General features: G+C 42.4%; 1 protein-coding gene across 6 annotated transcripts in view; it reads right to left on the reverse strand.

The window, feature by feature from the left end:
* Positions 1 to 1,755: 1,755 nt before the first annotated feature.
* Positions 1,756 to 24,282, reverse strand: part of zswim8 (zinc finger, SWIM-type containing 8) — a 32,966-nt gene continuing 10,439 nt past the window's right edge. Inside the window, exons 3-26 of one of the 6 annotated variants that reach the window (XM_046401418.1) lie at positions 23,642 to 23,736; positions 23,370 to 23,542; positions 22,970 to 23,077; positions 22,762 to 22,843; positions 21,639 to 21,759; positions 21,267 to 21,468; positions 19,886 to 20,061; positions 18,118 to 19,444; positions 17,419 to 17,550; positions 16,874 to 17,053; positions 14,915 to 15,098; positions 13,605 to 13,703; positions 13,322 to 13,446; positions 12,476 to 12,797; positions 11,825 to 11,977; positions 11,088 to 11,310; positions 9,215 to 9,504; positions 8,859 to 9,082; positions 7,277 to 7,774; positions 6,300 to 6,477; positions 5,956 to 6,126; positions 5,713 to 5,832; positions 5,048 to 5,226; positions 1,756 to 4,136 (exon numbers count right to left, since the gene is read on the reverse strand). In XM_046401418.1, the coding sequence (XP_046257374.1) occupies positions 3,933 to 4,136; positions 5,048 to 5,226; positions 5,713 to 5,832; positions 5,956 to 6,126; positions 6,300 to 6,477; positions 7,277 to 7,774; positions 8,859 to 9,082; positions 9,215 to 9,504; positions 11,088 to 11,310; positions 11,825 to 11,977; positions 12,476 to 12,797; positions 13,322 to 13,446; positions 13,605 to 13,703; positions 14,915 to 15,098; positions 16,874 to 17,053; positions 17,419 to 17,550; positions 18,118 to 19,444; positions 19,886 to 20,061; positions 21,267 to 21,468; positions 21,639 to 21,759; positions 22,762 to 22,843; positions 22,970 to 23,077; positions 23,370 to 23,542; positions 23,642 to 23,736 (5,566 nt within the window). In that variant the 3' untranslated portion in view covers positions 1,756 to 3,932. Of the gene's footprint in view, positions 4,137 to 5,047; positions 5,227 to 5,712; positions 5,833 to 5,955; positions 6,130 to 6,299; positions 6,478 to 7,276; positions 7,775 to 8,858; positions 9,083 to 9,214; positions 9,505 to 11,087; positions 11,311 to 11,824; positions 11,981 to 12,475; positions 12,798 to 13,321; positions 13,447 to 13,604; positions 13,713 to 14,914; positions 15,099 to 16,873; positions 17,054 to 17,418; positions 17,551 to 18,117; positions 19,445 to 19,885; positions 20,062 to 21,266; positions 21,469 to 21,638; positions 21,760 to 22,761; positions 22,844 to 22,969; positions 23,078 to 23,369; positions 23,543 to 23,641; positions 23,737 to 24,282 lie in introns of all 6 variants that reach the window. The other 5 variants (XM_046401414.1, XM_046401417.1, XM_046401415.1 and 2 more) reach the window with 5 other exon arrangements.

Raw genomic sequence — 24,282 nt, forward strand, 5'->3', positions numbered from 1 at the left:
ACAGGATGACTCCATATCACAACCCACGGTTACTGGTAGAGCACCACTGATAGCAGTAATCTTCGAGGCATAGGCCTACACATGTAGCTCCTCAAAATTTATACAGCAAACAGTCATTATGGAGTAGTTGGGTTTCATGGGAACATTGCCATAATTACAACGCTTCTCCTCAAACTAAGTTCTGGCCATAAAAACATAAATACAGGCATTTCATATTTGGAAATATGCACATGATATATATATTTAATGTGTAACATGAAGTGATTTCTGCTTTTCTAACCCTAACCCATGTGAAATATTTCCTCTTTAGTAATGAATGCACCTCTGAGATGTTGAGGTGCTGAGCTACAGACACAACCAAGTTTTGACATAATTCTAATAATTTTGGAAATATATTTAGACTCACGGTGTATAGGAAGCCCTTCCAGTGGAGAAAATACCATACAGCACCATATAACCTGACCTGCATACTAGAAAATCAGTTGGCCTCTACATAACCTCTAAAGGGTTAAATAACTAATGGTTTCCTGTGCACTGCAGAAGTGTAGCAGCAGTAGTAGTGGTAGGAGGAGTGCACTTCTGACCCTCTGATTATTTCTGTTAGTTACTTGAAGCAGTAAAGATTCTTTTAAATGCATGACAACGTATTACATTTTACTGACCACCAACAACGAAATGTTATGATGAAGCCTGCACTATTACAGATACATCAATATGTACTTCCCTTTACTTAACACATACAGTGATACATGATATTGCATGGACTATTATAGCATATAAGACCTTAGTACAATTGACTGTTCAGGTGTGTACAGGTGAGTATAGGGAGCCATAATGTATTGTAAACCCCAACAGTCACCCATGAGACACTTGAATTTAAGATTTATTAAGATTATAAGTCACATTCCAGCCTCTCCTCCAGCAGTGGTCCACCAGCTCCTGGTGCTTGGACCACCTCCTCCATACAGTCCTCCCAAAAATGTTTTCTGACAGCTCTTATAATATAAGTGAAAGCTCACGTGTGTTTATAAATGTGGTCCTAAAGCATTATAAATTCATTATATTAGATTATGAAAGCATTATAGGCGTGGTGTTTATAGAAAGTGTTATCAGTATTTCTCACGCCTCATTTAAAGCTTTCATGAAGAATTAATCTGGAAGTCCATGTTGTTATTTCTTCTGCAGCTCTACTCATCGAAACTATTAATGGGTGTATAGTCTATTTATTTGTCACACTCATCATATTATTTTCTCAGAGTAAAAATGCTATTAGATGATTTTCAAGTTTCAATTTGTCATTATACTAGCAGGATTTTACAACAAAATGATACTTGCAGGCCACTTATCCTGCTCGCAATAAACACAATTATGCACTGATGAATAAACCAATGACACATTAAAAAAACTAATTGCTGAAGGTGCAGTGTCTCATGACCTGAGGAAAGAAAAATCGCTGTATTCTGTTGGTTCAGCAGTGGCAGGTAATTCTGTATCTCTAGCCAGACAGCAGCAGGTGAGCAGGCTGTGTTGGGTGTTGTCCTTTAGTATCCTTGGACCTCTGAGCGGACACTTCGGCGATGCTTGATAAATGGGTACCAATGATGTTCTGGGCAGCTTTAATCACCTACTGCAGACTCTTCCTGTTCTGAACCATGCACATCTCATATCAATTTATGATGCTTCCATCCAGTCGTTTTCTATTGCTCCTCTGTTTAAGCTCCCACTGAACCCCACACACCACTCGCAACCAGTCAGTGCTTTGAATTATCTTTATTAAGTAAACTCTACACTTTTTAGTATTGCTTTTCTCTTTTTTTTATTCTTTTCCATTCTAAATTAGAACCTTTTGCAATCAGCACATATAGAACTTTTCAATCGAGCTACACTTTGAGGAATACAAAAATATCACAGTACATTTTCTACTAAGTCACCTTCACCTGTGAGGTCCAGAGCCAATCAGAGAGGCGGGTTCAGAACCACAGCAGCTGCCTAGACAGAGATGGAACGTCAACATGTCTTAAAGTAACAGCACCATGGTCTATGAGCTAACCACACTGAAGAAAGGGGCCACTCAGACACATTCATGGTTCTGATTTCTGACAGGTCCGGAGAGTGTTTGGACCCATGCACGTAACACAGCTCAGTGAAGCAGGGCTTTCCAGAGCCAAACCACAGCTGTGCTGTCAAACCAAAACGTACTATTTGAAAACACTTCTGATAAAGCATAAATATCAGCTTTGAGCAGCTTGTTCAAGTTTAATATTGAGTGTAGCCAGAATAGTTTCATTCCTGCACTAGAGGAATGAGAATAAAACACTACACCAAAAAAAAAATATACCTGGACAAGCCACACAGTCACGTGATTTGCAGAATCTTTTTATCAGCATTGCTTTCAACCTGTACGTTTTGAACATGAACTAACTAGTTGGGGAAAAAAGTACATCTGGTTAATTTCACTGCATCCAATAAAGAAAACAATGCACAGCTGCTTCCCTAAACTTTTCAAAAGGAAGCAGCTGGGACTGTGTTTGAACTGCCAGTGATTAGGATGCTGAACAGAAAGGCTGGCTTTGTAATTTGAGTACTTTTAGTGGGTGTATTACCAAGTAACAACTGGTGGCACCAGATTCTTAGTGTCTTGTCATGTAAACGCAGTCTTTGTCACTTGATATTAATCCAATTTTGTTTTGTTTTTTTTTTATTTTTTTTAACTGTATTTTATTTTAGCTGAAATTCTGCACAACGATGTAAAAGAATTTGGCTCATTTTGATAAATGTCTAAAAATCATTTGTTGGAAAATGTTTATATTCAGTACTGAAAAGGAGATTGTTAGAGAAAATTTGAGACATGGCCAGAAAGAATTTTTCCACAGCCACAGATTGCAGTGAGCACTACAATCTATTTTGGAAAAAAAAACGAAAATAAAATCTCGCCATGCCGTCTTAAGAAAGCACGAATCCAAAAATTTAAAATGATACCCACTCGTGTTGGCAGCTTTTAACAAGAAACTGATCCAGATGTTCTAACTGCTGCACACTCAGTGCTTGGCCCAGCAGTGGTTAGGTGACCTCTGGTTTTGGTCTGGAGCTGTGTTCATATCACTCCTCAGACAGGCTGAAATGTAAATATGGATCCCACACAACAACAACAACAGCACCTTTAACTTCCCCGCATTCTCGTCCCATTCTGCTCTGCTTACATGTCATATTCTATACAAAGTATCAAAAAAAGATTAAACAAAATACTGAAAAATCCTCACCCGTACTCACGATATAATTTCTCATATTAAACATTTTTTTTTCTTGCAAATTCTTCCTTTTCTCCCACTCTGCAAAGATTCAGATCCATAGTGACAAGCTTCTGGCGAATGAGGCCTTGCAGCACCTACCACTCTGGAAGGGAATGTTGCAGCATGAAAACGAACCACGCTCAGTGGTTTCATTCAAAACAAAACTAAACAAAACTACAAAACACTGGAAATGAAGTGAGGATGGAGGATGAGGGATCCCCGTCAATGTCTTCAGTTTTAGGGGAAATGGAAGAGACGAGTTAGATGAAGAAAGGAAGGAGTACACTTTAATTCCACAGTTACACACACATGAACCATGATAAAACGAGAGTGATCGGACTGCCAACAACAGAGGAGAGCAGGCAACCTGGCTTCTCTTCTGAGCTCTGGGTGGACAAACACACACACACACAAAAAAAAGTCTCTGTGGGTCGGTGGTACGGGAGCTGATTGTACTGCCTGTGTGCTGTGTTTGTTTGAGAGTCCATAACGTAGGGGGCAGGGTCCCTGACAGAACCAGACAGCATGAATGTGGCCAGCTCAGTGCAATGGCAGTAGCAATGCTGGAGGCTGAGTTGGCACTGGATGGGACTTCTGAAGCCCAGGCCCAGGGCCAGCACACTCTCCCACTGAGCAGCACACTCAGGGGGAGAAGGTTGCCATCTCCAGTGAGATGCGTTGCCACAACTCCTTGGTCTGCTTGCCTCTCTTCAGGTTCTGCAGCACGTCGTTGAACTGCATCATACCAACGGGCGTCAGGCAGAAAGCACCTCGAGCGCTGCGAATGATGTTCACAAAATCATCGTAGTCGGCAGGGGTCAGGTGGATGAGCCGATGGTGGATGTACTGAGAGAAAGAGATAGAGATATCGTTCTACATGCAGCTTGAACTGAAGAATTTAGTGATCACAGGTTCTGATCTGACATGTATAGCTGTTTTACTCTGAAGTGCAGTACAGACAAATGGATGAGGTGGTAGCCTGGTTCTAGACTTCTGAATGGCTGACCACATCCATGATTGTCTCATGATACATGCAATGTGTTCACTGACAGGTGTTTCTGAGACAATGAGAATTAGGCAGGATTAAGAATGCAAACATCACCTTCCTTCGCCAGAGCTAGAAAAATGCAACCAAATGAGAGCTGCACAGGTTTTTGTTGTTGTGCTTGGCTTGCCCCGGTTCGACCTGAAGCATCAAAGATGAATAAATCCCTGCCAGCCGAGCACAGCAGGGATGTGCATCTCCTTCACGACAGAACTTCCTGCTTGAAGGAGAGTCCTTAACAGATGACGTGCTTGTCTTGAGTTGCTCATGTTTACAAGCACCGACTTAGTCAAAGTCGCAGTCTTATGAACTATAGTTCTATATAGTTTGCTGTAAGTGTTTTTAAATCACACAGCACTGCAGAAAGGAATTTGTTTACCTGTTTGTTTTTTTTATAGAGGTGCAATAAGAGCCTGTTGTCTGCAGCTCTTCATCTAACATACTTCACCGCACTGTTTCAGCTTGTGCTCTTCCTCACTGCAGTATTGAAGAATAGCTGCCAACAATGTTCTACTGATTTGGTGTTAAATACATTTCATTTCATATAAGTCTTTCATAATAAGAGTCCCTTGATATGTTGTTAGCTAAAGGTGTTGATTATGAAACAGCAAAATCAGGAAAAATTTAGGGCAACACACACAACACTTCTAATAGGTCAGAGCAGAACACTTCCTGAGAGCTTCTGACTAAAATGTGGACATGCAAATGATACCTGCAGGTAGGCCTGCTGGCAGCGCTGGACGAGCTGATGGAAAGCAGGAGTTCGCAGGTGGGCGTGGATGTGGGCTGGGTTCAGTCTCTGCAGAGCCTCCATGATGATCTCTTGCAAGACAAATGGACTGAGGACACCTTTTGCTGCTCCGACGCAAAACTGGTACACATAGTTGACTCCTGACCGGCAGAGAGAAGAAAGACAAAGAGATCAATTGGATATGTAGACAAGGAAAGGAGGAAGAGAAGAATTTCTAATGAGTATTTGTGTCAATTCAGATTTAAATTGAACATCAGACAATACTGAATGCACCTGAGAGTCTAAACACAGCCACCGTCACACGATCACTTTCTGACTGAATGTGAGCTGAGCTGTGCGATTGTTAATTCACTGGAGGTGGCTGCCAGGACGCCTGCTATCTCTTCTTGTTTACACCATCAAAATGTTACCTTTCTCTTCTACTATGATAAATGGCTGTTTATCAGCACAGTACTGTGTCCAGTCCACCATGTGTGGTGTTGAAAGGCCTCTGCCCTTTGCGCACAGTTCTTTATTGTGATACTGACACCAGATACCTCAACAATTGACAAAATAATAAAAATTCATGTGTCAACCAGATTATAATCCAAATCAATTGCTGTCCATTCATTTCTGTGCATGCTCACCTAGCCTTGCAGCCAGTCCCAGCAGCCATTTGACGTCCTCAGTGTAAGGTGGGCTCCTGGAGAAGTTGTTGGGGTGGTCATTGTGAGCCCTCCTGCCCAGCATCTCCAATGCCAGCATGCCTTCACGCAAAAGAACAATAGAGATATTCAGTTAACCTTCTGCACTCTATTCACGTTGGTTAGAAAAATATAAGGATTCAAGGACGTATGTATGTATGTAACAGTATGACGTTAACTTCTCACCAACTCTGTAGGCGGAATGCAGATAGTGCAGGCCCTGTTGGCTGATTGGCTGGCTGTGCTGCTCGTCCTCAGCTGGGAAAGGAGTGCTGACCAATGATCCGGGTTGGGAGGAGAGGGAGGGAAGAGATGCTCCCTGTATGGCCTGGATAGTGGGGCCTGAGTGGACACTGCCTACTGTGAAATGTGACAGACACATCATAATGTTACACAGTGAAAAACACATTAGCACACCAACATTTACCAGCCTATAATATCTAATATAGCCTAAAGTTACAAGAACATTGATAAATGCTGGATTTAAACACAGATGAGCCACACACACACACAGAGTGTGTGGTCCTGACCTGCTACAGTGGTGCTCAGGGGCAGGCCGGTCTCCGTGTGGTAGGGATGGACGGCGATCTGAGTCATGGACGGGACAGGGACACCAGGGAAGGTCACAGCCGTGGCTGCCATAGGTGGCTGGGGGCCAGTGGCCACTGAGAACGGGTACTGGGCACCGATGAAGGCTGGGTGCATTCCCTGAGGACATACACACACACAGTATACACACATGTTGAGGTTGCCACAAGTACTGATACTTCCATACGTTTTCAACACCATGCATAAAACAATACAATATTCACATCTAATCATATTGAAAGTAGCTGTAAAAGAGGCTATAAAAACAGATCTCCAATCACATTTTCAACCTAAGACTGCACAAACATTAGTATTATTACAAATGAGTTGGTATATGTTCAGTGACCTTTACCTTTACTGCACTGTGCAGGTTGTAAATAAAAACAAGAAAATCTATTTTGTGTGAATAGGACTTCCTTTTCCCTTTGCAGTGGTATAGAAAGAGGTGTCAAGTGTAACTGTGAAAGTTTAATAATCTGGTCTAACAACCTTAATACGTGTGCACACACAGGTTGAGTGACCCGCACTCACACTGCTATTATGACGTGGAGGAACGTTTATGGAGTACAAACAAGTTTTACACAAAACAACAAAGCAACAAAGACTCATTTATATCGGACTTAGAATTGGATATTCAGTAACTCCATAATGAATTTTTACATCTGCAATAAAAAGTCACAATGTATAGTTATGAAATTATTGAATAGGTTTCAAATACATTTTAAATGTCAATTAATTACTGTAATTTTCCAGCTTGGTATCAATACAGTATATCTATCTATCTAATCTGCTGCTTATCTTATCAATCAAATCAGTATTTCCCCAAGCCAAATCAGCAATTTCAAACATCTCAGACAACCTGGTAATCTGTGTAAAAGGAAACCAAAGGCTCAAAGATTGTGTGAAGAGGAGCTCTGACCTGTGGATATGCAGCCCCAGTCACAGGGAAGACGGTGGGTCGTGGGACATGCTGCAGAGGATGTCCCAGGTACTGGGGGGTGCAGACGGTGGGGAGATGGGCCTGGATGGTGGTGTAGGGGTGGAGGCCCTGGCTGTGGGGGTGAGCAATGGCCTGCCCAGGCATGGCGTGGGACTGGTAGATGGTGGAGCCCACAGAGATGACAGGGACAACAGCTGCCGCAGTGACCGAGGCTGTGACTGTTGCCATCCCCTGAGGCTCCATGTTTGCTCCGCTGTCAAGGACGCCACAGCTAGACTCCGGGGGCCTCCTGCCCGAACCCCCGTTGGCCCCACAGCGCCCAGAGGTCTCCCGTGGCTGGCCCGAGCCTCCACCCACTGACTGCTCATACAGCCAGTACCACTGGTGAGCCACCTCAAAGAGAACCTCTGGGTAAACACCTCCACCCTTGGCTGCTTCCTCTACTGCCATGCAGGCCTTCTCCAGCATCACATTGTCCTGGAAAGAGACGAGGACAGACAGGGACGGGGGGTGGGGGTGGGGGTGGGGGGGTTAGAATGTGCAGTGACTGCAGAGGAGAGCCCTATGCATTATTTATGTTCTTAATTTACTCCAATATTATGGTTTTAATTACCATTTTCTTTATCGGCAGGTTTTATAAAACTAAGTACCTTTTTGAACTTCCTTTCAGGATCAATTTAACAACAACAAAATTAACAAACATGTCTATGGGTAACAGAATTCAGGTAGAATTTCTGTGATTTTGTCATTACAATTTTAAAAAATTGTAAAATTAGAAAAACTGTCAGTTCAACTGTCTCCATTCCATGTCAGTTATTCAAAAGTAAACTGCACATCATATTGTGCTCACATGTTGTATCGTTTGAAACTTGTTTGCTCTCCAAAGCTGAAACAGTATTTTATTTTTGTACTGCTACCTTGGTCTTGCATGATTTCACTTTGCCCCCTCAGACCCCACCCTGTTTTACATAGGCACCATGCTCAAACAGAAGGCATCAATGTTGCATGGACATAGGGACATGATCATTTTGCTTCCTGTTTGCCACATTTCTACTGTTAGATTAATAAATACAATAAGCTCAATAAGCTCAGACTTCACTTGCAACGTTTTCTTTTTTTAGATGGCACTGTTAAAAGTGTTCCACAATTTGATTTGAGTTTCAGTTTTAAGGTCAAGATTCAATCTAATTTTCTATTCAAACATTTGTTTTACATCACTGATGGCTATGCTATTGTTAGACTATTGCATCTGGGTTTGTAAAGGTTAACAGATCATTGGTTTTATGCCCGACGACTTTTCATACATTTAACATAATATGTAGAAAAGGGGGAGATGAAGTAAAAGAGAACTGCCAATCCTGCTCATTGCTTCAGTAGACAATACTCCAAACAAGGACGCGGCTGCAGAAAAGCTCTACATGATCAAATTGAAATAAAATTAAGATTATATTGTTTAGCTATTTGGGGACCAACTGATCTTACAAACACATTCAGCAGAATCTGAAATGCTATGCAACTGAATGAACAACTACTGTGAACTCTAAACTCTTTCCCATAGTACCTGCTCTTTGCACTGCACCAAGGCTCTCTGGATTTCATTCGGATTGAGGGCGTGAGCATGAGGCAAGCAGCTCAGGGCCAGCTCTGCTGCCGCTCTAACCATGTTGGGATCCCTGGCTCGTGACGCTCGGTCAGCTAAGGATGCCACCTCTGGAGGGGTGAGGTGGCCGTCCCAACACTCCACCAAAATGTTGAGGGCAGCGCTGCCGATCTCCATGGCTTGGCCTGAGAGAAGGGGAGAGTGGGTGAGTCGGTGGAGGCAGGAAAGCAAAGAAAGAAAACAAAGGATTTGAAAATGTGGGTCTTCAGCTTGGGCTTAAATCATGTTTTTCACTCTCGCACAGACTCCCCCCTCACCAGTGATCCAGGACACATGGGAGGAGTAGGTCCTGGACAGCCAGTTGGGTGAGACAAAGTTGTGGAGGCCAAGAGCATATAGGCCAATCTCGAAGGCACAGAGGTGCAGGTTTCTGTGGGGCCCCTGGTGGCCCCCACTGGCTGAGGGCTGGGTGAAAATGGAAGTGGAGGAGTTTCCTCCGGCTTTGATCAGCACCGTCTTGGCCAGCTCAAAGTAAAAATGGGCCGCTGCCTCTGATGGCTGGTTGGGCACATGGGGTGCGTGGCACTCTGGACGTCGCCCTTTGTACCTGAACAGGAAAATGTACAACTTGTTAATGAGAATTCATCTTTGTTAGAATGAAGACACAAATAGAGCTGCTGGAAATCAGGCTGGTTTTCAAAAAAATCCACTCAACATAGCAGGCTGATCTTACCGGTCTGGTTCTGATCAGGCTACTTTACCTGAGGTCTCATGCTTATTGTATTGTGTTTTCGAGCTGTCCTCTTGTTTGTTATATGTCACTTTTGATATGCAAAAAGGTAGTATTATCATGAGTCTCCCTTTAAATGCCTGGTAAATAAATGTACATCAAATTCAACAATTAACCAGCAGACAGTCCATTAGTATTTTAAGTAAATTTCATCATATGGTAAGCATTACATTATCAAATTACTTCCAAACCAAGGCCATCAATGAATTCATCGTAATACTCTTTCTCTTTGGCTTTGATAATGTATGTTGAATGTGTGTGTCTACATTCACACTGCTATTGGCCTGAATCCGATTTTTTGTCATTCTGATCTGTTTTCTTTCTGACAGTGTGAACAGCACAAATCCCATGGAATCTGACCTTTTCAATTCTGATTTGGGCCACTTTAATATGTGGTTCAGATCAGTTTTAAAACATGACCCCAGTCTGAACAGGCACATAAGAATTCACATGACTTTTACGTCATTCAGATCGGCATTCTGCACTGGTGGGAGGCACTCTGTGAATACATGCATGGAATCTTGGATGTAACCTGTTTCTACGAAGCCATCTACATCACCATCCCATCACTCCTGCTTCCAGCTCCACATCCACCAACACACACCTCCTTATAGCAGTACCAGCCATTGCTCCTCAAAGTTCCATCATTAAAAATTTGGCTCTTTCTCCTCGTAATCGTTATCATCTGCTCACAAATCTGGCCTGTTGTGAACTATTGTGAGACTGGAATTAGTATTCTGTTAAATCACAGATCAGTAGTTTGAGGTCAGGCTTTATGCAAGGAAGACCTCTTTTCTTAAGATAGATTTATACTTGCGCATAAAGGGTTATTGGTGTAGCCCTGTAGCAAAGAAAGAAAACGTACACCTGCTTAAACACTACCATTCAGCTGTTATATTAACATCTTTACTTTATTCCTTCATTAGCTATTTTACCAGATGAAGACAGTATAATCCAAATTCGAAATATTTTTCGCTCAAAACAAGAAGAATTAAATGATTCAAATCTCCATTAAATTAAAGTCCCCATAGTGCTGGGGATAGTTATGGGGAGAATACTGTTGTAGCTGTTTTTCTTCCAGACAGCAGCTGGCAGTTACTCTACAAATATGCTGCCCCTCCTTATTTTTGAAGCTACCTTCGAATTCTGGCCATATTTTACAAGTTGTTCCTATAACCCCTTGTGTCAAGCATAAACCCAGCTTTAGCCTTATTATTAAAAGGCCCTGCTGGTGACCACAGGTTGTTGGAAGTACGGTTCCTGTCCAACAGATAAGAAATCAGCAACAATTGCACTTATAAACAGGAAGCATTTGTTTATAAACTTTTTTGTCATTTTTATTCAACATCATCAGGCTAGTGTGTTTTAAATGACCTGATGAGGAAGATGTCTGACTTTACCTGCTGGTGTCAGTGCTCTTGGCCCTGGCCCCTCCTCCTGCCCTGCGAGAGCCGCTGGAAGAGGAGGAGCCCAGCGAATCAGAAGATGAACTGCTGATACTGTCGCTGTCCTGGCCCCGGCCCCAAGACGTTGCTGCCCACCCGCCCCGGAGTGGCCGTCGGCTAAGGGTGGGGGAACTGTCTGAGGTCGTCTCTGGAGCACTGCTATCGATACTCGCCATGCCTGTCAAAAACCACATTTATATCACAGTTACACCACTGTTGACTCATTTCTGAAATGAATCCGTTTCAGTGCAAGGTATTTTTCTGGATATAAATTGTATCTACCCAATCAGAAATACCAGACATATGAACCAGGCTAAAAACCAGCACCGGCTGTCTGATAATGTGGATTTAAATTAGAGTGAAGTTAGCAAAGACTGCATTAAGAGAGAAAGACATCAAAGTGTGGCCTGTCATTTTAAAGCTCTGAAGCATTTGGCAAGTTGACATCTTATTTATTTCTTCAAGTCAATCAAGTGAGAAGTAGAGCTATTTTCTCATACGCCTACATGCAATTGGACTGAAAGAAGTCTCCCCCTGCTGGCCATTAAAAAGAATCCAGTTCAAGACTTTCATTTTGCCTTTACTTTTCAGACATGGAAACTATATGCACCTCTTTTATACAATCCATGGGAGGCAGTGTGACATTGTTAAGTCTCTTCTGTGTACTGAATATAGACATTCTAAGTGTTTACCAGTGTGTTTTTTCTTCTGTCGGACAGGAGAGCCCCAGCAGCGTTGTCCATATCCACAACGTGCCCCCAATGCCAGTCGACTAGGCACTGTGGCCTCCAGCTTAAATGGAGTTGTTTCATTCTGCTGGTCACTGGATGGAGGAGGCCCATCTGCTACTGGAAGGAAAGGAAATGAACAGGTCGATATCCATCAAATAATACTGTGTTATCTATACTGTGTTAATACTGTGTTCAACAATTTCCTGTGGGATCAATAAACTTCTTATCTTATCTCTTATCTTATCACAGAGGGATTACCTAATGTATGGTAGCGCAGGACATCTAGGTTTCAGAAATCAAATCAAAAATCTGAATTACTCAGACTGCTGGAACACAGCAATCTTAGTGTATATTTACATATCTTGTCTTTTTATTGTATTCAACTGTAATATAGGTCAAAAAGGATTTGGAAATGACTGCATTTTATTTTTTAATTACATTTTACACAGCACTACACAGCTGATTTTTTTTGGAACCAGGTCTGTAAAGAAAGTGCTATATAAATTAACTACCTGTATGTTTTCAACCAGAGACTGAACATGTAATGTAGAGACACCCATTACAGTTTGTTCAAAACATAACCTAAGTCTAATAATCAGCTAGGGTTCTCACCGTGCTCCCTGGTCTCAGCTGCAGTCTCCCCTGCCGTACTGTTCTGCACTGGGTTCAGTTCAGCCTGATGAGCCACCTCCTCACTACCCAGTGCTACAGCAGAGGAAGAGCTGGAAGAAGAGGCTGCCACAGTGGTTGCAGATGAAGATGAGGGTGCATGTTTGGAGACTCCCCCTGAGGCTCCACTCACCCCACTGTGGCTGGCTGCAGCATGCTTGGATGGGCTGCGCTGGCTGCCAGCTGCTGGCTTGCTGGAGTAGAAGGAGCTCAGGGTCTGGGGCTTGTGAGTCTGACTCTCCCTGTCCAACAGCTTATCCAGTATCTGAGGATGGGAGGAGGGGGAGAACCACTTAAAGCTTAAGGAAACTACAGATTTGGTGACAGTCCTCTGTGAGAATTGATCCAAATGCTAATTAGTGCAGCTTCATGATATAATAGCAGTAACCATTCAATGTATTTGTGTTCTATAAAAGTCTCTCTGTATACTATTACTTCTATGTAAATTTCCAACGTGGTACAGACTTGCATAGGAACTCGCATGACTCTGACACATTGCGCTGTGCATGTTAGATAACTAAGAGAAAAGCTGACGAAAAACCCACAAGCTGTTGTTTCTACTACCCATAGTGTCCAAATACCAAAGCAGAATAGTTACTAAAGTGTAAAGTGTGAATACTAAAAACAATGCGTAATGATTGATCTCCAGGCACAACTTTTCTCTCATCCTATTTTGCTCTACCTGGCTTACTGGAAGAACACTTCTCACAATTATCAGTCATACTTTGTGTCATAATTTGTGCCATTTTCTTGTCAAATGGTCAGAATGATCCCAGTAGTGATGGCTACCTTTTTTAGCTTGCTCTGGTCATCCTTATAGGTGATCATGAGAGCCAGAGCCAGGTCACCTTTCACTCGTCTAGTTCCTTCACACAGCAGAGGATGCTCCGCTTCACTTACTGTGGTCTTCATACCTGCAGCGAGACAGAGGGTGGAGACAAGAGGAAGGATTACAGTAGTGAGGGTAACAGAATAAGGAACGAGAAGAGAAAAGGAAATATTGAAAGAAGACAGAAACGGTCACTGACTCTAATCCAGACAGAAATTAACAACATGACTAGAATAAATTTACCAAGTGCAGCGACAGCAGCCTCAAAGCCCAGTTCCTCATCACCGGGCATCTCATTGTTACGGTTGCGGCTTGGTGGACGGGAACCCGTCGGGGACACAACTGCACAAACAATATGGATAAAAGTAAAAGGAATGTTAATTCTTAAAGTTCTCATTTAAAATGTTTTAATTAAAAAATAGTGTAACTTCTTTGTCACTCTGAGTTGCTACTTGTTTAAAATCAGTCAGGCAATATATAGTCCATATTTGCTCGAGCACACTGACATATATAAGATGGACTATGTGTTTCCACTTCCTCCCAATATCCCAGATATGAGCACTGTCATCTTGCTTACACCATTTGGAGCCAGAGATTAAACAGTAGTGAGTAGGTGGTTGAGTTGCAGTATTGAGTTCCCGCCATACACCCACCTGACATCCTCATCATCCTTTAAATAACATCAAATAACTAATCAAAACCAACTTATGAGAAGAAATGAACACTTGAACATACATCTGTGTGATAAGAACTACACAAATTGACAGAAACTACTTTTGAGAAAAATTTGACATGTATGTGAGTGTTTAGTTTGGCTCACGTCCCATCTGCTAACATGTGGTGTGTGTGTGTGTGTGTGTGTGTGTGTGTGGGGTGGGGGGGGGGGGGGGGGGGGGGGGTTTCCTGTAATCCGTTTTCCATTTATAGAGTTAATGGTTGAGTATTACACTGCAAAAAAAGCAACTATGGTAAGTCATAATATTTAATTCAGGATTATTATTATTACCATCACATGGTTTTATGTCTCCAGGTATCAGTCAATTTGCAGTTTACATGCATGTCCAGACTCATATGTGTAGTGAAGTCTTTCAGAGACTTTAATAAAAAGTAGGAAATATAGCTTGTGATGAAATGGAAGTTATCCCTGTATTGACACGTATGAAAAAGACCTTTTGGATAGAAAATGTCATCGCTTCATCATTTTATATGATTGGACAAACTACAAACTATGATTGGACTAACAAGTCTTGACTTATCTTGTCAGGAAATCTGAGCTATTTTTGAGCTTGAGCTGACATAAACCCTGCATGGTAGTCACATATCTATAACATATACATATCTATCACTATCTATAAAGAAAACACTAATATGGCTTTGCTTATTTTAACATCAAACCAGTCTTAAAGCTATGCAAGACAAACACAACATTGCAAGTATTTATGTTGTTAAATAGATTAAAGGTCTTCACCGCAAAAACTATATAACCAAGCAATTTGAGTTCTACATTGTCATCTAAAAATATCCAACTTAAACAAACAATATTTGGTGCTTACCTGGGGTACACAGCACATCAAAGATAAAGCTGGCCAACATGAGAGGCAGCACAGGTCTGTAATCACAGAAGTTTCCGTCTCTGAGCTGCTCGGCTCTCTCCCTGATGGCCGACATCTCCACCAGGCCCAGAGGAATCTTCTTCAACAGAGCCACCACCTCTGACTCCTGGTAGGCCAGCTTCACCTGGTCAAGCCACACACATGCTGTCAGTATGTGTGATTAAATGTTCACGTCATTTTATAAGCATGTATACTCGAGGATATATATTTAGTTATCTAAACTCAGAGCATTTGACAGGCACTTCTGTAACAGCATTGTTAGTTCCAAGTAATCAAAGCAGAATCTATAGATCTTTATATGTGGATAAGAAAAAAAATAGTTGGATATCAACATGCCATGGCTGCATTAAAGGAAGAAAAATAATATTTAAAAACACCCCCTGTGCTTTTTTGTTTTTTTACTGTTATACTCCAGTTAATATAACCGCATTAATGTGTAATCTTTTGGGACAGCTCACCAGCATGTACAGAAGCTTAATTGGTAATTAACATTCATTACAAGTGTTGTGTTGCAAGATTAGAACAAATAATCCAGTATCAACTCTGAGCCATCTGAGTAAAATGCACAAAATGTTGCATATAGACTGTGCAACATTTTCTGACTGTGTGCCAGCATTCAAAGCAGCAACTAAGTCCATTAATTTACGTACTATACTTAATTGCAGTTTTGAGGTACTTTATTTTCCATTTTCTGTTACTGTATACTTATACTTCAATATGTTTCAGAGGAATGCTGGACTTTTTATTTTGTATTAAAGCAAAGCAAACAGTGACAATACTGAAAAAAAACACCAGATGTAACAGCAAAATGCTGATATGCAACATTTTACTGTACTTTTTTTTACTGAACTTCTACTTTTCATAATTTGAGTACATTTTGATAATAATATTTACATACACTGTATAAACAAAAGTATCCAGACACACCTCTTTATGGGGCTTTTCAGGCGTTGGACTGGGCCCCTTACTCCCAGTGAAGGGAAATCTTAATGTTTCAGCATACCAAGACATGTTGGACAATGCTATGCTTCCAACTTTGTGACAACAGTTTGGGGAAGGTCCTTTTCTATTCCAGCATGACTGTGCTCCAGTGCACAAAGCAAAGTCCATAAAGACATGGTTGGATGAGTTTAGTGTGGAAGAACTTGACTGGCCCACACAGAGCCCTGACCTCAACCCCATCCAACACCTTTGGGATGAATTGGAACGGAGATTACGAACCAGGTATTTCGTCCAGCATCAGTGCCTGACCTCACTATTGGTCTACTGCATGAATAAGTAATAATTCCACGTCACTAAAGTCCCTGTTGGTGTAATGGTCAAGTGGCCCAATACTTTTGTCTATATAGTGTATTTTTACAGTAAGGTTTCGAATGCAGGACTTTTGAATCTTGTCAAGCATTTTCACAGTGTAGTATTCGTATTCAGCTAAAAGACCTTATACTGCTTCCTTCACTGTCACTGAAAAGCTTTTGCCTTGGCAATCTGTATCAGTCTAGGTTCCTTTTTTGTTCACTTTACATCATTTATTTAATTATTTCAGTGCCTGGTACGCTCCCCTTCAGTACTCTGGCACCATAACCTGTTTACTGCAGCAGAGCGCTATGAGCCTGTTTATTGTACATACGGGCTTACAAGCTGTGAGACCTCCTCTGGAAACCGCAGGCCTACCTAATCAGGCAGATTATTAACAACAACTGGAAAAGCGCACGACTACAGGAACAGCAAGTTAGTACAAATACACTGACCCAAAACAATACTAATGCCTTAAATTCTTTAAGCTTAAAAAAAAAGGCATGAAATTAGGGCTGAAACAAATGGTCAACAAATCGGTTAGAAAATCCACAGAAAAACAATCAGCCACAACAGAGAGTGTGTGTGGGTCTGTGAGTGTGAGACCTCCAGAGCTTTCGTAGATGCCGGTGGTCTCTGGAGTTCCAGGGAGAACATGCCGGTGCTGAAGGCCAGGTTGTGTAGCTCCAGTCGTTCACTGAGAACAGTGAGGAGGAAGGCGGCTTTTGACAGCGTGTTAGTGGCAACCTGCGTCTGACGGCTGGTGGACACCTTGCTCTTCTTACCCTACATCAAGAAACATCATGATGTCAACATCAATGTCGTGATGACAGAATATGAAACAGAAGGTTACTTCTGACAAGCAGAGCCATAATTAAAATATCTTAATTGTTGTGAACAGTTCAAATTTGTTGGTCATTTACAAATTGGCACAGTAACAATTTTTCAGGGTAACAATGCCAATAAACAAACATATGAGAACAATCTAATGGCTCTCCTTTAAGAAGAAAGGCTCAATGTCCTACTACAGAGATCAAGATGCTGACTGAAGAGTTTGAAAGATTGAGGCTGTACAACAGAAGGTGAGAAGTCAAAGGACATAAAAGAAGAAGAATATGTTTCAGGGTGCTAGAACCTGCGAATCTGCGTACCTTAGTCTGTGGCTGCTCCACTTTCAGGTCCGGGGGGTTGGCTAACAGGTCTCTGGCCAGCTCTACCGCCAGCCGGCAAGCCTCATTACTGTAGCCATGAGCATGGAGGGCCTCAGCACACGCAAACAGCACCTGCATGCACACACACAAACAGCAACAGAATTCAGGTCAGTAAGAGGAGCACTGAGGTTCTGACATGTGTGCTGCAGAGTCCGAAAGTATTTATTGTCAATCGGTATTGAGCCCAGTCAGCACGGAAGAGTGGTCTCTCTTCCGTGGGTCTGGATGTGGTGATGTCAGGTGACCACACTAAAAAAACATAACTGTGACCTCACATGTAATGCCCTCTGTGATTTGTGCAGAATCTTGAAGTAATGGCTCTGTATTGGCTAGCATAAGCATATTTCTAGCAACCACCCACAGAAATATTGCACCAATCAATTTACAGCACTGACATTGACAATCCAGACAAAAATTCTGATAAATATACATTAAGGTAAATTCAATTCAAATTTCTTCTTTTGGTAAAGACATTTTTCACCAAACTGTCTTGTTGTGTGTGTCAAAATCATGGAAAAATATTTTATATTCAAAGAAATGACATTTATGTATGAGTAGACTTGAATCTTCGCTTCCATTCCCATAAAGCTATAGCAGGAAACAGCATAACCAGCACCACACTTGGTCTTCCTTCCTCACCTCCATGCGCCCCTCCTGCTCCAGTGGTTTCATCCCTGCAAAGATGTCTGGCTCCTCCTCCTGGTGGTTGTCAGCCAGCTGTCTGTCTGCTCCTTCCTCAGAGGCAACACTCAGGTAGTAAGCCTGATAGTCATCCTCATTCACAGCTTCTCCTCCCGTGGCTCCACCTGCTGCCTCTGCTCCTTGGTTAGGGAGTCCACCTGCAGCTGCTGCCCTGCTCCCAGCTGCTGCTGCAGCAGGGGCTGCTTCTCTGCGGCCCTGTGGTGCCTTGGCAGACATTTCAGTGGTACCTGATCTTGCCGTAGTGGTGGAGGTGGAAGGCTGGTTACTGCCAGCTGAGTCTACATCTTCATCTCTGCCCTGGATAGGCTCCACCTCCAGCTCTGCTTCCTTCTCTGGAGCGTTGGGCACGTCCATATCCACGACCACTGTCTCTTTGGAATTGAAGCATGGTTGGGCAGGCTCTGCAGTAGGGAGTGCCGCTGAGGCATGGCTGACACGCTTTGTTTCAAACATCTTGCTGCCCCCACTGCTGCTGTTGTACTTGCGTGAGTCTCGAAGCAGTGGGCTTGGAGAGGGCAGCATCTCCGGCGGTGGGGGGAGAAACTCAAAAGTGTTGCTGGCCTCAGCCCCGAGAGCCAGACTGCAGCCGTCGTCCAGGCTGAGCTCAGCCATGTCCGGCTCCAGGGAGCTGTCCTCACTGCTGGTTCTCCTCTTGGCACTGGCATGCTTACTACTTCCTAACCCTCCACTGCCTCCAGGACCTCCTACAGATGCCCCCTTTCCACTGCCCTGTGTCATTTTCAGCTTCCCTCCAGAGGATGAACTTGTCCCTTTGTACATGCACTTCCCTCCTCCATCTTCCAGAGACAGAGAGACACTCCCTCCTAGACGGACCAGCATCCCTCCCCCTCCGCTCATTGACAGGCCCTTCCTCTTGGTCAGTATGGTCTCCTTGGGTCGCACTGCCACCTCTTGTTGGTTTGAGTGAGCACTTCCTCTGCCTTTATAATCTCCCACAGATCCATTTTCAGCTCTCGCCCCTCCCCCCAGTTCAGATGGTTCTCCACCTCCTCCTGCAGCAGCTTTGGCTCCCCTCTGGAGCTGCACTGCCCTGGACCAGCAGAATGTGGCACTCTTCTTATCAGCGCTGCAGTAGGTGATGCCTTCCAGTGGGTAGGCCACCTCCCAGTTGAAATAACAGGACTCCACAGCAGGCTTGAAGCCCTGAAACAGTTTATCCAGGGATTTGCGATGTTGTCCTCGCTTCACTATCTCTATAACTTTCAGGTGCCACTGCTTCAGCTGGCCTGCCAGTTCCAGACGCCTGGGAAACAGGATACACGCAAAACTTAACATTCACTCATATTTTACATAATATGTTGTCTAATGCAATTGCTAGGTGATACATGAATTAATATTACATATCTATCCCATGTGATTTATCATTTTGATCGAGTAAGTACGCTGAAATAAGCATCTGTCATACAGTTTCTAATGAGTATGATAATCATCTAGGCGAAAATATGGCAATTGCTGATCAACTCATGTCAATTTCAGGCTGAAATTGACAACTTTTGCTCAGCCATCCCTACTTCTAGTTTAAGTCCCACCCACCCCAAGTACAGCTACATTGACAACTTAGTTGGTTGAACAGATGCAGATACAGGAAACTGTATATTCAGTGATCCCCGTTTATCACATTTTATGACCAAATTCTGAGACAGAAGTCCATAAACAGTGTGTAGCGTGGTGCCAAAGGTCTCACCTGCAGGGGCTCATTGTGGGGTCGAGCACTGCGAGCCTCCATAGCACCACCATCTCATCACACATGCTGGCACAGGCATGAGCTGCCACCTCCGACTGGCCGTTGCTGCGCCCGGTGTGGCCACTGGCACTGCTGTGGGATGCTGAGGTCCGAACACTGTACCACCAGCTGATGATCTATGCACAGACAGTCAATTCAGTCAGGAACAAGTCCTTTAATGTTCTTTACTAAAGCTCAACATATGAATTTTACATCTATCTGTATAACTGTGTACGTAAGGTCTGATATATGGCACAATGCCAGCATAACACAGGATTTATGGTTAGCGAGGTAACTTCAGGGTTATGGAGTTAAGTCACTTCTTACTGGGGTATATCACTATGGTAACTCATGCTACACATCTAACTAGCTCCAAAACAGGTTGTTATAGATAACAGATCAAAAAGTATAAAAATTAAATTAAATTATTAATCAGTTATTAAACCCATGGAAATTAAGCTTCTTTTGATCAACTCATTAACTAAAGCCGCAGCTCTAGTGTACTCCTGTGTAGGAGGGCCCCTTCTTGTCTTCTTCATTTTATTTTTTTCCATATCAAAGCCATTTCATTGTGCTTTGACAAGGACTCTTTGACAAGGACTGACCTCTTTGTGAGATTGCAGTTGTTAGGCTCAGTGGAGCCAGACAACAAAAAAATGGTTAAGTTGAACTGGCACTGGAGTACAGGTGTCTGAGGAATAGCCTCTGTAAATATTTCAATTGTATATATTTGGTAGATTAAACAAAAAATCATTTAAAATGAGTGCATGCATGAATACATAGACAGAGAGGCAAAAGAGGACATTAAAATCAGGATCTGAGGCAAAACAAAATGACTGACACATCTCTAGCAATATTTTCCCATGGCCTTGATTATTCTAAAACTTTTCGCATTACAGTTAACTCGAACTTTTTCACCCACATGCTCATCAAATGCATGTCTGCAGTTAAGATAAGATATGACAGAACTTTATTAACCCTGAAGGAAATACTACTGCCAGAGGTTGCTTAAGAGAGCGCATTACAGTACAATATTTACAGGCTAAAGAAACACAAGTGCATTTCCTGGGTCGGGGCCATGCACTGATTCCAGCTATTACAGAAAATAATAGCAAAAAAAAAAAAAAAAAAGACCCAATAAGATGGTTGGAGTACAAAATGCTTAAAATGAGGCAAGTTAGTAAAACCAGTGCCTAGCACAATAGCAGCATTTATACAAAATAACAAGTAACAAAGATGAAGTGACAGGTAGTAGTATTACTTGATAGCGTGAACTGACATTGTGACGTGATATTATGTGTGCATAGTTCTGTGTAGAGCTTGTGTCATGTCGAGGATGTACCTGTTCATAGGTGAGGCATTGCTCAGTGAGGATCTCAAGCAGCGGGGCAGCGTTGCTGTCTCGTCTCTTGAACATCTCCCTGACGATGGACAGAAGGTTCCAGATGCCTTCTGGCTCTCGGCCCCTCAGAGGTCGCAGAAGACATGCCCATTCGGCAGCGGCAGGTGGCTCAGTGGATGACAGGTACATGGAGTTCACATCACTGTGAATAAGAAACACGTAGCACTGATTTTAGTTTCAAGTAACACCGCAGTCCATCAATGAGAAAGGAAGAAAGAGTGAAAGCAAACCAGGGTAAAAATAAACTACACTCACTGTGCTGATAAAAACTGTGTACAATACTTGTGTATTGTACAATGTATTACTGTGTACCTGAAGACAACAGGTGAGGGCCCACAGAACTTGTGCAGAGTCTTTTTGATGTTGTCACTGAGGGTTGACTCATCCAAATACCAGGTGCTCTGGTCAGATGCTGAAGGGCCTGCTGTGGGGTCTATACAAACAGACACAGACACACACATAGACACACAAATTACTCTCTTCTATTTAAGAACTTTTCCATGCCTGTTTCACAGTGCTGCAGCTGAACAGACCATAATCCTTTTGCGGTTTGAAAGAAAAACTCTCTTTATTCCACATTTTATAGATGGACAATAGTTCTGAGAGATAAATTACATTTCCTGTATCAGTGCTCTCTCTATACTCCTGGGATACCATACAGGAAATACCTCCTCTGTCCTCTCCTGGTGTTGCTGGTAACATTACTGCCATCTAGCTGCAGAAATATGCAATAATGTAGGCTCAAACTGTTCCACTTTTAGATAAAAGGGGGAGAAGTTCTCAACAGGTTGTAATACCAGAGTGTTCCCATCAGGACAGCTTAAACCTTTCCCCTCGCTGTGTGTTATACATCTGTTTTTAGTACTGCTACTGAGAGGTGGAAAAAGTCCTCAGATCTTGTACTAAAAGTAGTAACACCCCAGTGTAGAAAAAATCTGTTACAAGTAAGTCATGCATTTACACTTTTTACTTCAGTAAAATTACAAAAGTAAAAAATATACTATCACCACTTTAATGTTAAAGCTGGTAAAGGTGGTTTAATTACATAATATAAATTGTTTTCTGGTGTATCTTCTGAATTTCCCCCTCGGGATCTATAAAGCTTTATTTTAGATAGATAGATAGACAGACAGATAGATAGATAGATACTTTATTGATCCTGAGGGAAATTCAATTAATTCATTTTAATCTGTAATATTACATCATTTTTTGTTTATTCTTTATATTTTGTTTTATTAAACTAAATCTGTGAAGTATTTGGTGACTACATTAGTCAAATACATGTGGTGGAGTAAAAAGTATAATACTTGCCCTGGAATTGTACTAATCAGCAGAAAATGGAAATACTCAAGAGAACAAGTACCACAAAACTGTACGTAAGTACAGTACCAGAGTAAAAGTACTTAGTTACAATCCACCACTGCTGCTACTGTACCTGGAGCTCCACACACGGTGTTGATGGCAGTAGACTGAGATGACAGCAGCTCATCCAGCAGTCGTTGAGCTGTTGGCAAGATCTGGTGACAAAAAAAAAAACTGAATGGTTACCGAACCTGACATATGCATCACTGAGATGAACTTGCATTTTGTTTAGTAGTTTGGTCTATTAAGAGAACAAGCACAGGAAGAGAACAAAATGTTACCTGCTGAGGCAGCTCACTGATGAGGTACTGGGCAAATTTTTGGAGCTGGTCCCTCTGCAGCCTGGACAAAGACTCAGATACTGGAGCTCTCAGACACACTGCTGACGCCTATACACACATACAATTATAATAATAATACTAATAAAAAATAATAAGTGTCCATCTGTCCAATTTACAGGTATATTAAAAAAAAGAGAAGCAAGCAAACTAGCAAAGCAAACATTAACAAAAAAACCAAAAGACTTTTATAGGTATTTTTCCCTGAAAATATCGATACATCCTTTGGTCAATTAATAATACTGTGCCTGATACAAGTAATACTTTTGTTTGGTTTGTTTGGTTTCTTTGATGGAAATGTGATACAGTTTGATAGGATTCCTTTGTGTAGACATAAACTCACATTGTGGATCCTGAAGAGGCAGAGTGCCACCACATGGGCACACCATTTGGCCCCAGCACCACAGGTGCAGCTGCAGGAAGTGATGCGGCAGCGATCAAACATGACGGCCACGTTATAGGCTCCTTTAGACTGACCGGCCTGACTGGACACCACTGTAGCACTGAGATGGAAGCCTGGTAAAAAGAGAATTAGAGAAGGCAACAGGAATGGGTTGGAAAAACAAAACAAACAACTGAAAGGTGTCTCTATGAGTCTGTGACCACTCAACACACCAATCTGTAGGGGGTCTTTGACAGCTCTGATCCTATAGAGCTGCTCTCCACGCTGGAATTCATCTGGACTCCCGTTAGCCAGGCAGGAATATAACCTGGAGGAAGACAGAGAGGACACAAAGACAGAGAGACAGAAGAACCACGGAGAGCAGACAGGATGAGAGAGAGAGAGGAAAAGAAAGAAGAAAGACAAAAGTAAAGAGAAGATGAAGAGAACCGTGAATCTCAAATAAAGGTATATTTACACTGATGAGTCCTGTTCATCCGTCTATCTATGTATTTTGTAAGCCTCTCGGTATGGTTTTGTGGTTGGCTGAAACCAATTCTGGCAAATGTCGGGTGAGAGGCAGGACATCCAGGTTTAGTTGTCAAAGTCAGATTTCATTTTCAGAACTCTTTTTGACCAAGACATAATGATGATGATGTGGAAATATTCAGAAATACAATGGGCAGCCTTCCTTCCAGTTCTTCCTCCTCTTTGCTAGTTGATGCTGTAAGGAGGTTTGAGATGTTTGACTGGGAAACCAATGAGCGCTTCCATCGAAATCAGCCTAAACGTTGAAGCTTCCTGTGTGTTCTTCAAAACGTACTCTCAAAAAATGGCAACTTCCTACCTAAAATGCCACCTGCTGCTATCTGAG

Source organism: Scatophagus argus, chromosome 10 (assembly GCF_020382885.2).
Source record: "Scatophagus argus isolate fScaArg1 chromosome 10, fScaArg1.pri, whole genome shotgun sequence".
Classification (NCBI taxonomy): domain Eukaryota; kingdom Metazoa; phylum Chordata; class Actinopteri; family Scatophagidae; genus Scatophagus; species Scatophagus argus.